The sequence below is a fragment of the Seriola lalandi genome, unplaced genomic scaffold (genome assembly GCF_002814215.2).
Source record: "Seriola lalandi dorsalis isolate HSWRI2012SDOR001 ecotype SW California unplaced genomic scaffold, Sedor1 jcf7180002054285, whole genome shotgun sequence".
NCBI lineage: Eukaryota > Metazoa > Chordata > Actinopteri > Carangiformes > Carangidae > Seriola > Seriola lalandi.
In genome coordinates this window covers 777,533-792,359 of record NW_019524838.1, presented here as the reverse complement: position 1 = coordinate 792,359, position 14,827 = coordinate 777,533, and the positions used below count along the sequence as shown (strand labels likewise).

At 39.1% G+C, this 14,827-nt stretch overlaps 1 protein-coding gene and 1 pseudogene across 5 annotated transcripts; both read right to left on the bottom strand.

Annotated features, from left to right (window-relative positions):
* Window positions 1–3,156: 3,156 nt before the first annotated feature.
* On the bottom strand, window positions 3,157–9,527 carry LOC111654673 (peroxiredoxin-like 2A). 4 transcript variants are annotated; one of them, XM_023405777.1, is made up of 7 exons: window positions 9,425–9,501; window positions 6,672–6,912; window positions 5,617–5,802; window positions 5,114–5,205; window positions 4,860–5,000; window positions 4,177–4,341; window positions 3,157–4,078 (listed from the first exon to the last, which is right to left on the bottom strand). In XM_023405777.1, exons 2-7 carry the CDS (start codon window positions 6,874–6,876, stop codon window positions 3,983–3,985), a joined length of 885 nt encoding a protein of 294 aa, XP_023261545.1. In that variant the 5' UTR covers window positions 6,877–6,912; window positions 9,425–9,501; the 3' UTR covers window positions 3,157–3,982. The 4 variants fall into 4 exon arrangements, with proteins under 4 accessions (XP_023261545.1, XP_087029978.1, XP_023261546.1 ...); XM_087173852.1 differs by lacking the exon at window positions 9,425–9,501 and adding an exon at window positions 7,497–7,622; XM_023405778.2 differs by lacking the exon at window positions 6,672–6,912 and having other exon boundaries at window positions 9,425–9,527.
* A 98-nt stretch (window positions 9,528–9,625) lies between these two features.
* Window positions 9,626–11,806, bottom strand: LOC111654690 (peroxiredoxin-like 2A; annotated as a pseudogene). Its single transcript, XR_015437213.1, has 6 exons — window positions 11,736–11,806; window positions 11,150–11,320; window positions 10,765–10,856; window positions 10,541–10,681; window positions 10,269–10,433; window positions 9,626–10,187 (listed from the first exon to the last, which is right to left on the bottom strand). The product of XR_015437213.1 is annotated as a peroxiredoxin-like 2A (transcript).
* Between the last annotated feature and the right edge of the window lie 3,021 nt (window positions 11,807–14,827).

Below are 14,827 nucleotides of genomic sequence, written 5' to 3'. Positions count from 1 at the left end.
TTTTTCTTGGATATATTTATAAATATTGTGTGTGTGTGTATATATATATATATATATATATATATATGATATATAATGTATGGAGCACATATGCATGAAGGATTTTAGAGATTTTAACTTGAAGGTGTGCCTCTGTTGGTGAATCCAGCAGATGGCCCCACGTATACACCAGAAATCAATGTCAGCTGCTTAGCTGGTTGTGTTACAGGAGTACAGAGGAGTGTTGATGGACGAGAACTCCTCTTGCTTTAGGGCTAATGAGCTTTCAGATTAGATGAGTGGTTCCTCTAGTTCGGACTTGACTTGATACACAGAACACAGTCACAGATTAATAACTGTGATTCAATGTTTGTGATTTTTCATGTACAAAAAAATACAGTAAGATTGTACAGGCCATGCTCATACTTAGATTCATCTCCATTAAGCATCGTACGATCATTCATTTAAACTGACTGAATGTTACAGGACTGTAGCAACTGCACCACTGCTGCATCTTTATGAAAGAACTTCTATGCAGACAGAAATACACAATGATTGTGCTCGTGTGTGATCCTGAAATTCAATGGTTTCATTCCAAAATGCTATCCAGATCGTTTTTGAAAATTGTTCCCACCTCAAATTCAGACCCTTAAAGAGTGTCTTGATATGACTCCTAACATCTGTATGAGAATGTCTTTTTTTATTTTTAAATGATGGATATCTCATTTTGGTATGAAACTATTCTTTCAGCTGCTCTTTTACTCACCATTGTCTTTTTCTATTTTAATGTAAACACTGAACCCCCGGAGCAACAATCAAACTCTTTGTATCGTCCATGTAAACAGACGGTAGCTACTGTCTGTTCCTCCAGCTGTAACACTAAGACATGACCACATGCACTGCAGGACAGTGTCTCAGAGTTAGCATCACTACTGTATTCCAGTATTTGTTAAATACCGTGACTACATCATTAATACATCTTTTTTTCTGCTACAGTGCTGATGGTAGTTGTTGTGTTTAGGGTGTTTTCCTGCTGAGGGTAAAACTGCACTATATAACCTTTGCTGTGCTGCTGTAGGAGCTAGATGGATGTGTATTGCTATTTAAAATGAGCTTTTTGAAAATGTATATTGAAGATTGTATTTGTTTATTGTGCTGGATAACATTGAAAGAATCATGATATTGCAAATTCGTAATTCATACATTATCTGGCAGCTTTCATTGCTCTGCTTGCTTTGTTTTTGTTTGTTTTGTTTTTGGTTTTTTTTGTATTAAGGCGCAGAAATGTCAAGAACAAAACTGGACAGTTTTAGTGAGCATTTAAACACATCTGTAAACATATATCTCAGCTTGTGACTGTGCTGAACCACCGTAACATGTCACACCCATAGATCTAGCCAAAGATGAGACGGGTATGAACTGTACAGGATTGAGGGGGAAGAAGTGTGTAACTTTTTAAAGTTTTCGTTTCAGCTTTATTGTATGGACCTTTTTTGCCAGGTTTTCTCATGCAAATACACGTTTCAGATTTTTTTTTTTTACAGCAGTGGTCCTCAACCTTGTCAGTGAAACACCAAAATTTTCAACATCACAAAGCACTGTCTTTAACACAAAGTTAACAAATTAAAGACATAAATAAATCCCAACTGGCATTTTAATTAACAGTCAGACTTTTAGCATTGATTTTATTGACATAACAATAAAATCTCATCATAAACTTGACTTTATTCCAGATAGTAGCAGTGAATTTTGGCACATTGGTTGAGCACCCACTAATTTAAACTTAAGTTGTGCATGCCATGACAAAAAAAATCTAATCTTTGCATACTGAAAGCACAAATGTAAAGACAATCTCTGTTACTGTTACACTCATGAATGTTTTTGGTTGTTTCATGTACATACAAACTTACATACACGCATTTGGTCTTGTCAGTATTGGTGCACAGTGTTTTCTCCCTCTATTTTGTATTGTGTTGAAATATATTTCCTTGATGTGAAATGTATTTTACTCAGAACAATAGAATAAAATGTGTAACATTAATGTCTAAACCTGTCTGCTTAATATGAGACTATGAAACAGTGTTTATGTTTTTTTTTTTGTTTTCTTTTGTTTTCTTTTTTTTTTTAAATGTCATCGCCCTCCTGCTCTCAAGGAAAAGAACTTAGTAAAAGGTGAATAGTAAAGTAGTAGTCATGGGAGGTTTGTTCAACTTCCACAGAAACACAGAACAATCAGATAAATCAAAGATTAATCTGAGAATGTCATCTGAATGGCTACATGGTATGTTTTGGCGCGCTGTGCTAAATCCAGCACCCTAACACAAACAGGACCGCATTATACAGCTAAATCTACAGGTTGTAGTTGTTTCAGATGTGTGGAGATAAAATAATTCACAGGATTAGAGATTTAAACATGCAAAACCGCAAATTTTTTACTGACATGTTTGGACCCATCTCTAGCTCTCCACAGAACATGAGAAACTTTCCTTCATTTTCCAGCCTTAGTATGTGGCTGCACCATTTCTGTTCTGATATAATAAATCCAGTTTGAATAATCAGATTTATTCACTTAATGTGTGTTCAGAAGACAATTGTAATTTTGTTCATTTTAGTTGTTTTAGTGATTTGATGAATAAACCATAGGACTATAAACAAAAAAGAGGGGGTGGGTATATATTTGAAATTAATGTAAGGCACTGTGGCACCTTACATTAATAGATTTGATATATTTACAGAAATCACACATGCACTCGAGCGACACAGACGGCCCCGTGCACAGTAGAAATACAAGTCTGAGGTTTTACTTGTTATTATAATCAGAATAATAGTTCTGTTGATCTAAAATCATTTGAAGTGTAAATCTCTATCATCTGAAACAAAAGAAACAGGATCTACTGTCTACTGATATAAATCTGTAAATACATTAGGGAGAATACCCAACAAGCTGCATGTTCCATGATTGGAGGATGCAGAGGCCGAAAACCTACATACTAGTTCCGAAATATGTGTCATATGGGACATATAACACATTTATATGGTCTGCATACAAGAAAAACAAAAATATCCACAAGAGTTGGTTATTTTGCTGTTTCTGAGAATCTACCTCAAACATCTGTAAATTGGTATTAAGGCTAAGATACACATTAAATAAAAATAAAACCAGGAGCACAATGAAGATGCGGTGATGAGGTTCTTCCTTATTTATTATTGTTATTTTCTGCAGCTAGCATTCACATGTACAGGTACAAACCATCTCTCTCTCTTTCAAACACACACACACACACACACACACCAAAGCAACACCTGCTTCAGACACCACAAACACTCCTCAGCATGGCGACAGTGGCTGAACCTGTTGTGTGTTTGAGCATCAAACCTGCTCCTCTCACTGTTGAGTTTAGAGCCAGGTTGTCATTATCACACACACAGACCACAGACACACTCGTCTACCATGTTAGAAGCTCATTCATGCGCCTGACCAGGAGATGTAAACAAAGATGACACACAGGAACGTTATTAAAAGTGTACCAACTAACAGATGTTAATATAATTATTAATCATATGAAATCCAGCCTTTAGATTGAATTTTGTCTAGAGGGAAGATTTCATATGACCTTAAATTTAATGATCGATGTACCTGAATGAAAATGCTGCCTTTAAGTCCCTTACTACCCGTTTTTAATACCCGTTTCAAAAGAAACTAATCTCTAGGGTGTCTGCAGAGGTAAAGAGGAATACTCAGAGACAAATGCTGTAATATTATTGTCTCTGTCCTGCATTTCACAGCTCCATTTTTGTAACCTACAGTAAATTAACGTGCAAAAGACAAAATTGTGATATTGCACAACACAAACAGACGGAAATGTCATTATAATGTCAGTATTTCAGTGATGGACATATTTTGATTACAACTCAGCATGCCAAATTAGAAATGTTAATTATTTCTTAATTCTAGCAGTGATTTATATAGAGTGTACCTGCTCTTTTCTAACACCTAAAGAACTTATTTCACTGGAGCAATTTTCTTGACGGCCTCTAAAACATCTGCAGTGTCCACCTTGTCACCAAACTCCTTCTCACGGTGTTCCAGGAGAATCCCCTGCAAAACACAACGTGCAGTTCAAATACAGACGCCTGTTTGGTAAAGCTCTATTGAGCTGAATCTTATTTTAGTCAAGGTGAGTGAGTCTACGCTACCTGGTCTCCTGGCCCGATGACAAACACTCCCCCGAGGATGAAGCCCTCGCCGTTCATGTTGCCCTGGTAACCAGACCTCCAGGCCCGCATGAAATTCTGCCACACTCCAAGACGAATGAAACCTAAACCCCCCATCCTCCTCTGCAATGGGCCGTAGAAATGTTTCTGCAATCACACAGTTTAATTTTAGTCAACAGAACCAAAAAAATGTGACATGCAGTAAAGAATTAGATGAATGTTCTTGTATGGTTATGATTTTCTGTCACACAATGGGTTTAATTTACTGATTCTTTAACAGGCAAGTAGTACTTCTATCATAGAAGATTAAGAAAATGATTGAATGAAAATTGTGGACTTGGTTTCAGTGTGTTGGACGGACAAAACAAGCAATTTGACTGTGTCAACTCAGGCTTTGGGAAAGGGAATTTTTCCATATTTTGTCATTAATAGACCGAAGGATTATTAAAAAAATATATATATTCGTCAGGTGAATCAGTTTTGTAAGTGGACAGCTTGTCATTGTCAGTGGGTTGCTGTCACTCTTTAAAAGATACAAAAGAAAAAAAAAAAAAAAGAGAAACAGGGTGAGACTGTTTTAACTGCAGGGTGGTTTAGACTGACTGATTTGAGGGCGAGTACTTATAACAGCTCTTGAAGATCTGATGCTATCTATCATTGCTAACCTTTTCATCTATGTAGATGTCCCCAGCGAAGTGCGGTCTGAAGTCCTGGATCTCTGTGCCGACGTTCTCCTTCACCACAGCGACCAGAGGGACCCCGAGCTCTTCCAGCTGAGGCTTCAGAGAGGACAGCTCAGAGGCCTCCTACAGAGAGAGACACAGAGATCATAGCATCAGGGAACATGTAGCTGGCATACACTCAGAGCTGAGTAAAACGGCCTCTGCTCTCATATTCAGCAACATTTTTTTTTTATCACCTCTCTGCACAAAAATCATCCAGGTCGTCGTACGGCCATGACCACAGCTCCGTTCCTCTCCCACAGGCTCTTTGCTCTGACAACATTATTATCTGCAGACAAAACAAGAAGAAACTGTTTCTCCAATCTGACTCACAAGGACTTCATGAGTTTTACTGCTGCAAGATTAAAAGCCAGAGTGTACAAGATAAAAGATGAGGCCTTCAAATGGAGAATAAGTTAAATGCTCATGGTTATGTGGAACATCTATATGTTGAATAAGCTTATCACAGTTACTCGACCTTCAGCTATGATCTAATCTGTAATACAAGCAGATTGGAGAAAGCAGCTTTGCCTTAAATGCTACACAAAACCCCATTCTTTGCATGTACAATGCACACCAACATGCGACCATAAAGAAAACTGCTAATGGCCAATTCTTGTGCTGATGTAATGTTAATTCTGATCCTAATGAGTTTAACAACTGCTGGTTAAGAACAGGCTTATTCAGAAAGCCTGCCTACCATCAATGGTGGAGCGCAGGTCAGCATCCTCCAGGTACTCCAGCGATGCCATGGCAGGTTTAGGTAGACACATATCAGTGTTGGCCAGGAAGATCCCAGCTAGGGCAGCTCCAACAGCACCGAGACCCAGTGACCACATCCCAATCCCAAACAGCTCCACCTCCAGCCCGGACCCAGAGGCCAACACTGCAGCATAAAAGCAACAACATGAGCGGAGAGAAATGTGTCACAAGTCTGAGAAAATCCTAATGCAAAATAAAATTTACTTTGACAGTTTTCGTTCACATTGCCTATGGCAGCTGGTCCGCTAGAACTGCAGACTAATTGATATTTGCGTGTTTCGCTGCAAAGCAGTTTTCCTCTCATATCTTACACAGAGACCTTTCCCTGAGGCCATGAGAGCAACAAGACCCAACTAGCAGATTTTGTCTAAGTGTTTTAACAAAGTTCCATGTAAGTCTATCAGTGTGGTGCTTTCTTACCAGCATAGCCTTCTCTAATCTAAACTTAACTTGTGAGAGTAAATAGCTGTCATACTATTTTGACTGCGGCTGTTGTGATTCTCAGTGAGTCAGTTCTTTTTTTTTTTTTCTTGTGCAGAAAAGTTTATTTTTCATCAATTATCTGCCAGTCATTTCCTTGATCAACTGTTCGGTCTGCAATTTGTCAGAAGTCAATGAAAGTTTACGATTTCAAATGTCTTTTTTGTCCAACATTTACTCCACAATCCAAAGACTTTCAGTTTTACTGCAAATATTCAAAATTTAGAAGAAGTGAAGTTCGGTCAGCCTGAAGTTAATCTTAAAATTACAAACTTTATTCATTGCTGTTATTAAAAAATATCACAATGGTTCAAAGATACAATCATTAAATGACTTATCTATTTTGTCTACTTTCATAACACTTTTCAGTGCCATGAAGGTCTGGAGTCATTCCAGCACAAAGGGGATGGAAAGCAGGGAAACACGACTGTAACTCTGTTTCTACAACAAGCTTGAAGTTTGGGTTGTGACACAGAACAGCGAACTGTGTAAACAGTCATAATATGTCCTTGCCTGAAGCCGGCTTGTTTGGGTCAGGACTGGCTTTGGCTTTACTTTCGTGAAACAGAGCAGTCTGGGTTCTTAGAAACTGGGGCCTGGCTGTGGTGGAGGACTGGCTGCTCAGGGTAGCGCTCCCCAGAGAAAGGGCAGAGCAGCGCAGGGAAAGAGTCCACCTCAAAGCTGGCGAACATCTGGACAGAGCCAGCATCGGGACCATGGCAAAAGTCTGACTACACACACCCTCAAGATTTCACTGAAAGAAAGAAACACAAGTCTTTTCTATGAAGGTTCACCCACTTGTGCTGCGCAGGAGACCGTTAAAAAATCTGTACATGCCACCTCGATTGCACAAGTCAAACTTTCAAGGAGCTTAGATTTGATTTTACAGATAAAAAAGCAAAACATTTCTTGGCATCTTGCTTTTAATATTAAGACATCCAACTAATAAAAAAATCATACCTACCATTAAACCAGTCAGCAGAGTTTATTTATGCTTATATTATATTAATTCATTACCCGCCCTGCAGCATGATAAAACCGGAAAGAATAATATGTGCAGATCTTATCTCCCCGAGGCATGACAATTCTCGACTTGAAAACAGACTTTCTATTCTTAAAACCAAAGCTGTGATGTGTGTGGTTTACACATCAACACACAAAATACACTCAAAACAAAAATGTATAAGTCAGTTTACGTCATATCAAGAAATTCATGCACTGTAAATTACAAATGACCAGATTTGCAGACTCAAGACAAAAACTGAGTTTAAGTCTAAAAAGGATCAAATCTATCTTCTGTCTATGAGAAAGTGAAAAGTAAAAATTTAATATACTAACTTGTCTCTGTTTCCAAAGTGTGAAGAATTACTTTTTCCTCCCGAGACTTAGCTCAAAAGTCACTCAAATGCATCTGAGGTCTGACAGTTTAAAACTGGGAGGAAAAGGGGGTGAAAAAAACACTAATAACAGCCAACGGCGAGACACCACCCATGCGACACAAGGAAGTGTCTAGGTGCGTCTGCAGAGCAAGCAGTGAAAGTTGAGAGCCATCAGCACTGGCAACGCCTAACATGATATTGTTGCACAACACTTGACATCACATCTGATAAAAGATATCTAACAAAGATTTATTATATCAATGAGGTGTCTGAACAATGCCAGGAGGAATGATCACACAGTAAAGAACAGTTTTAAAGGTACTTAGATATTTAAATTTAATGCTAATTTATACCTATCCATACTCTCAGGGGGATTATATCATATCAAATATTAAATATTTTTCTCCACTACATTTATCCGAGAGCCACAGTAACTTTGACAAATCGTCATACAGAACATGTGCTCAGCTTCTGACACAGTGAAATATTTTGAGTGCAGAATTTTACATTGTAAATGGGTATTTTTACACTCTGGTATTGATACTTAAATCAAATAAAGTATCAGATCATTTATTCCACAGCTGACTTTTAAGCAGTTTGAGGGTATTTTACTCTAGCATTTCCATTTGATGCATCTTTCCACTTGTTGTTTTCTACTCAACTAGATTTGTTTGATAGCTATAGTATTAGTAATTAGTACCACTATGAAGATTAGGATGTAAATTCTGATGATTTGTCATAGATGAAACTACCCAACTATATCAAGTAGTTATAAATAACTCCACTTTGACAGGCTGATGCATTAAAAAGCTGATTACATGTTAATGTTTAGATGTTCTTCATGCAATACCATCAGGGAGGCGTCTGATTGACCCAAATTCATTCAAACGAATCCAAACATACACCTGAGTCATAAAGTATTATCTTCAGCTACAGGAAGAACAATGAGTCCTGCAACAGATGGTATGGACCCACAGAGCCCTGATCTCAGCATCATGGATTGTCTGGGATTACGTCAAGAGACAGAAGACATTGTGGCAGCTGAACGCACAGAAAACTGTTGCTGTTTTAAAGGCACAGGGTGATCACACCAAACAATTTTATGTTTTTTTATGTTTACTGCAATTTGTATGAAGTGAATTCATAAATACTATTCATTCTTATAAATTATTATTACTATTATTGTGGTATGATGTAGCATCACCCTTTTACTTTTAGTACCTGAAACTTTTGCACATATATAATAATTTTATTAATGAACTTTATTTTTACTTCTCATAAATTAGTTTATGATACTTGTCTATTATTTAAGTAAACATAGTTCACCAACTGTTTATACCCCAATTTGTAAGTTGGTTGGTGAAAAATCATGTCAAACATACCTAACGTTTTATTATTAATCTAGCAGCTATAAAAAACAACAATAAAACTAAACAGAACCCATTTTAAATGCAAGACATATTTTGTAACTTCTTCTGCCTGTAAAAGCTCTGAACACCTCTTCCACTGATGACCTATATGTAGAGGGGAGGTGGCAAAAACAGACGAACCAGTTCCTGCCCGAAGGAGGTCAGACAACATGATGACCTTGATACTTTCAATGTGTAGTCAATGACATTAATTGCTGGTTCAGCTCTACAGGCTGCACTTAAAACTCTAACTGAATAGGAGTAGGGAGTGTTAGGCCTTTGGGTGATGATGATTACATGCTTTCAGGGTCCTACCAAGTTACAGCCACGGCGATGGCAAACGGCCACCGGTTAGCTCAGCTAATGGTTAAGTCTGGGCCTGGAGCTAGCACGGCTCGCTGAAGAAGGTGCACCCGTTTAGAAGTTGTCACTGTGATATAAAGTTACTGTAGTAGTTTTGTAATAAAGGCACACTCACCAGAATCAATGAGACGTACGGTTGCTTCGCTCAGCTTAGGCGTTTTATAAACAGGTATCTGCGCAGGCGTACTAAACGATCCAGAGATAGCAGGGGAAACTAATCGAGCTAAGATGGCCGGGTAAGATGATTTGAAAGAACAAAGTGAGGAGCGAAACAAGACAAACAAGACACACAGGTAAATAACTTTCTGTGAGCACGTCTGGTGTATTGTTTTATTGTGAGACGTCAAACACAAAAAGCACTTGATCACTTCAGCTGTTTATTCTCCATCATGTCGAGGCCAAATCTGTCTTGTTAAAAGTGTTGGATTTGTGTATGCTGGTGTCAGAGCTGTTCTCTCAGTAGAGTTTAGAAACAGATCTTCATTAAAACATACAAAAGAAACAGCACACAACTTAGGAGCAGACATGCAGACTGTGGGTCAATAAACAGTTTAGTTTCAGAGTTGTGGTATTGCATAACACACCAGGCAATTATCAGCAGCCAAAAAAGACTCCATGCTTTATGCAGTTGCAATATGAGCAGAGTATAACATGTTAGGGGGCTATATAGTGCTGCAGAAAAAAAGAATCCAGGCTTAGACTCAAAGACATGCATATGGAAACACTATCAGACAATGCCACACTAACAAACAGTCCATTCATTCACATGTTAAGATCTATCTTGCCATGTCCTATTGCATTTTGCGGGCTGTTCTGAGTACTGCCAACATATTCACTTTATCCCCAAACTCCTTCTCGCGGTGCTCCAGTAGAATACCCTGGGGGAGAAAAAAAATAACACAATCATAACCCATGAAAACCTCCAGAAAAACTTGTTTAAAAATATTTATTCTGCCCACCTGATCTCCAGGCCCAATGACGAAGACTCCACCCAGGACAAGCCCTTCACCTCTTACATTTCCCCTGAAGCCCCTCCGATAAGACCGCCAGAGGTTCCTCCACACACCAATACGCAGAAGCATGGAGAGAAACATCCATCGCTCTTGTGGGCCGTAGAAATTTCTCTGTGAGAATAATATAAAAGCAGCTTATTGGCTTAAATTATGTAACCCTCCATGTTTCACTTAATATCTTAAAGGCATGTGTAGGGGAAGATTTTGCAAAAACAGACCTGCTGATCCACATAGACCTTCCCAGAGAAGAACTTCTTGAAGCAGTCCAACTCCTTGCCAAGGTTTTCTTTCACCACAGCAAAAAGAGGGACTTCAAGGTCCTGCAGCTGGGACTTCAGAGAGGACAGCTCAGCAGCCTCCTACAGAGAGAACCAAATAGCATGAATGACAGTTCAGTAGTCAGTCTCATTACTAAAACACATACAGACATGTGATTTCATACCTCTCTGCATAATAATCATCCAGGTCGCCGTACAACCATGACCACAGCTCCAGTTTTCTCCCACAGAGTTCTGGCCTTGTGTCGTTCATGGACTAAAAGATACAGATAAAGACGTCCACATTTAGTGGTTTGATTTGTAAGCTGTCATAAATAATCTCAGGCACCAAATCCTGGAGTTTGATCAGCCTTTAATCAGGGTTCACCTTCGTCTAAAGTCTTCATTAATGTCATTTGTTAATTCAACTAGATTCTAAGAAATTCAGAGGACAGATAGTAGAACAAAGAAGGAATTTCATACAAAAAAAAAATTGGGGAACTTTGCAGTGCAAAGATGCACAGTTTCTGCGAGTGAATAGCTTCTGCTTGCTTCTGTTGTCTGACTCACCGCCTCCAGTGGCCTTCAGTTCTGTTTCCTCCAGCACTTCTAGTTTGGCCCATGCTGGTTGGGTCTGGAACCAGTCTGTGAGGGAGCTGATGAGCTCTGCAACAAACACGCACAAAAACTTCAGGACTGTGGTCACAGTCACCATGGCCCCGGACTCACTCCACAGGCCACCTACAGAGAAAAGATGTGAACAGATTAACTTTTTAAATATGCTTCTGCTTCAGGAATTTTTAACAAGATTAAGACGGGTTGACCTCAACAGTCAGATCACGTTGGCATCTTTATTTGGCTTAGTCCATGAGAAACAGTTGCACTCATGCATGCTTTATTAATTTCTTTATCTCATTATTGTCCCTGATGATCAGCATATTCGTCTTTCTTAAGAACCTCAAACACAAACCGTTTCCAGAAGCTTCTTGTTATTGTTCAGAGAGCAAGAACACACTCTTCCATGTGACCACTTGACACTCATTCTGAATTTGACTGGATCAACAACATGCTTAAATTCCACATATTAACAAAGGAAAAACACCAATAAGATGAAGTAGCTAAGTTTTAAATAAATATGTAAAAAAGCAATACTCACCAGACTGTGCCTCGCTGCTAATGTGAAGAAATCTGATGTTTTCAACCAGCCCCTTAAGCCCTCTAAACTCAGATCAGTCCAATCACAGTGAAAGCCTTGCTTATGTGAACGTAACATGATAGGAATTTTCTTAAACACTGCTGTGAAACAAGGCTCACGTTGAGCTGGATCCTCAGTACCAGGTTCAGCATGGTGCAGAGTGGAGCTCTCATCAAAGAGCAATGTGACAACATTTTTTCAATATTAATGTCTTAATTATGTTCAAGCTGTTAATAACTGTAAATATGGTAAATGGCAACTGGAATTCAGTATTTGAGAATGATACCAATATACACGATCCTTCTGTCTCCTGATCTTTTTGAATAACGTTCATTTACACACTCTTCATTTCTTCTTTTAATTGCTCAAATATACACATATTAGTGGAGATAATAATAAATATACCTTTGAAAGATTTGGCTTTTCTTTGTCACTTCCAGACTAAGTAGCTGCAGAGGCCCTGAGATCACACTCCAGCTGTCAAGGCTCATAGCAAGACTGACCCCTGCTGCAGGTTAGTGACATTACAGACCAGACACACTTCGGGCTTGCAACAAACAACTATTTTCATTATCAGTAAAACTCACAATTACTGTCTCAATTAATTGATTAATTATTTTGTGTAACAAATGTCACATAATAGTGGCCATTATAATTTTATAGAGCCCAAGGTTACTTATTCAGATTGCTTGACCTCATCAGGCTAAAACCCAAAGATATTCAGACTATCATACATGACAAAGATCAATGTCACTTCTGCTGAATAATTTCCTGTCAATCAATTTGTCTCAACCATAATCGTTTTGGCTCCAACTGACTGAACTGTATGTGATGCGAGTTTAATAATGCAATTCAATATGAAAGCCCTAAAATAAATCTTTTTTTTCCTTATGTTTTTAATGTTCTGTTTTGCTTGAGACTGTCAAGGAGAAGGCGAGTGAACACTATGGTCATTTTTAAGATTATGTTGATGACGATAGTTATGTTGTATTACATTGAAAGTTGGTTATAATGGTTTGTCCAACCCTGTTTACACACACAAGGATGAGTTGACATAAGAAATCCTTTTATTTCAGTCTTTCCAAAAACAGCAATGCACTCCATCCATAATCTAAGAAGACAGTTTATAAGAGTCCATCTTCAAAAATATCCTGTCTCTATTTTATGACCATTTTTACAGCCACCACCAGTGGAGATAGCAGCTTTATAGGAGGAAACATTGATAAAAACAGAGTCCATCTGCATGTATTGTAGTAAAGGGGGTTCAAGGTGTGTTGAGTGTGTGAAGGTGTCATTGGCAGATGAGTGAAGCAAAGCGAACACATTGTCTTGCTCCTGTATGATGTGTGTGATGAAAGTGAATTGCTAGAATAGTATTGTGGTAATATTTCACTCATTGGTGGCAGCTTCACAGAGGAATGTGCTGAGGGTCCAAAATGGGCTGGAATAGAGATGGGATAGGATGACAGTCCACGAGCCCAGCTGCTGCACTCCCTCTGGCTGTTCTGCTCAGCCATATGCTGGGCTGTGTGTGTGTGTGTGTGTGTGTGTGTGCGCGCGCGCGTGTGTGTGTGTGTGTGTGTGCGCGCGTGTGTGTGATGGAGTCTGCCTGGATGCTTGTTTTTGTTTTAAGCCAGGTCATCTGCTATAAAACGTAATGGATTGCTATTGAATTTGTTTTTTCAAATTCTATGATAAAGTGAGGCTTTGTGAGGTTCGAGTGAGGTCATTGGTTGGTCAGGCTGTTTTATAGCTGATTTCTTTCACCACACTGACATGCATGCGTACATACACCACGCAAACATACACACAAATACAGAACAGCATCGTCTCAGACCAGTGCTCCTCTGGTGGGGAGTGGGTGGGACCAACAGCCAATCACAGATGAAGATTTGCACCCCACCTCCTGTGTGGTGTTCTCGCCCACAGGCATTGGTCGACTTGTCAAATTCTTACTGTGCGAGTGAAGCCAATCAGAGAGCAAAGAGGGCAGTAGTAAAAGAAGGACAGGGAGTACCATAGTAATTACTGTCTGAGGTCATTTGAGAAGAGAGATCTGCTCTGGGATCTGTTTCAAGCTGTGCACAGCTGTTTGATGGCAGAGATAGATTTTCTTTGTTTTAGGTTAACTCTAAAAGATTTGTGTGATATTTCCATAAAACCAAGATTCCGCCGGATAATAAAAAGCAAAAGAAATCAGATTCAGAAGCCAGAAAAATGAACACAGTAAGAAATTACCCTGAACACAGAGCAAGCTAAGGCTGTAAAAGCTTGTAAAAACACAGCAGAACAACACTGATAATAGATAGAAATGTCCCAATTCTGTTGAGTGTGTGCATTATCTACTTGTTATTGATATGCAATTCCTTATATAACAAGCTATGCACACTGATCGCTCCACAGTTTGTCAGCCATGCAATAAAAGTTCATGACTGGCAAGATCCAACTTATTCTGCCTGCTCTGACTGCCATCCAGATGAAACTGGCTGGTAACCAGACGAGCAAAGACGAGCTGCCGAGGTAAACTGCGTGTCCTTGAACCTGGGGAAAGACAAACAGGTGTTAACAGCCCCTGAGGGTTCCAGGGTTCATTTATCTCATCCTGTTCTGTCGAGTTTGAGTCTGACTGACTCTCAAACCCCAAAGTGACCCCAAAACCCTGACCCCGGCTTTTAAGCTGAAACACAATGACGGTCAATATGACACACATTTCATTTAGCCAATCAGACAGAAGGAGGAGACACTGTCAAGTGGCTGCATTTGTGATTGGCTCAGCCACATTATGTTTTTCTTTTCTATATAATGTGTAATGTCAGACTCTCTGTGGAGTTACAGTAATGATGAATGTGATAAATATACTTTATTTTTGTCACTTAGTCTAATTCCACTGCGCGCATTACGTCTTAAAAAGTGTCAGGATAAATGATGAGTTCAAAGCAAGGCGACTGTCATGCCCTCTGACTCACTTGTTGGATGGGCATTTACTGAGCTCACTCTAGTTGTTCAGCTATTAGGTGAAGATTTGAAACAAACTGGAAACCCCCCACCCCCAG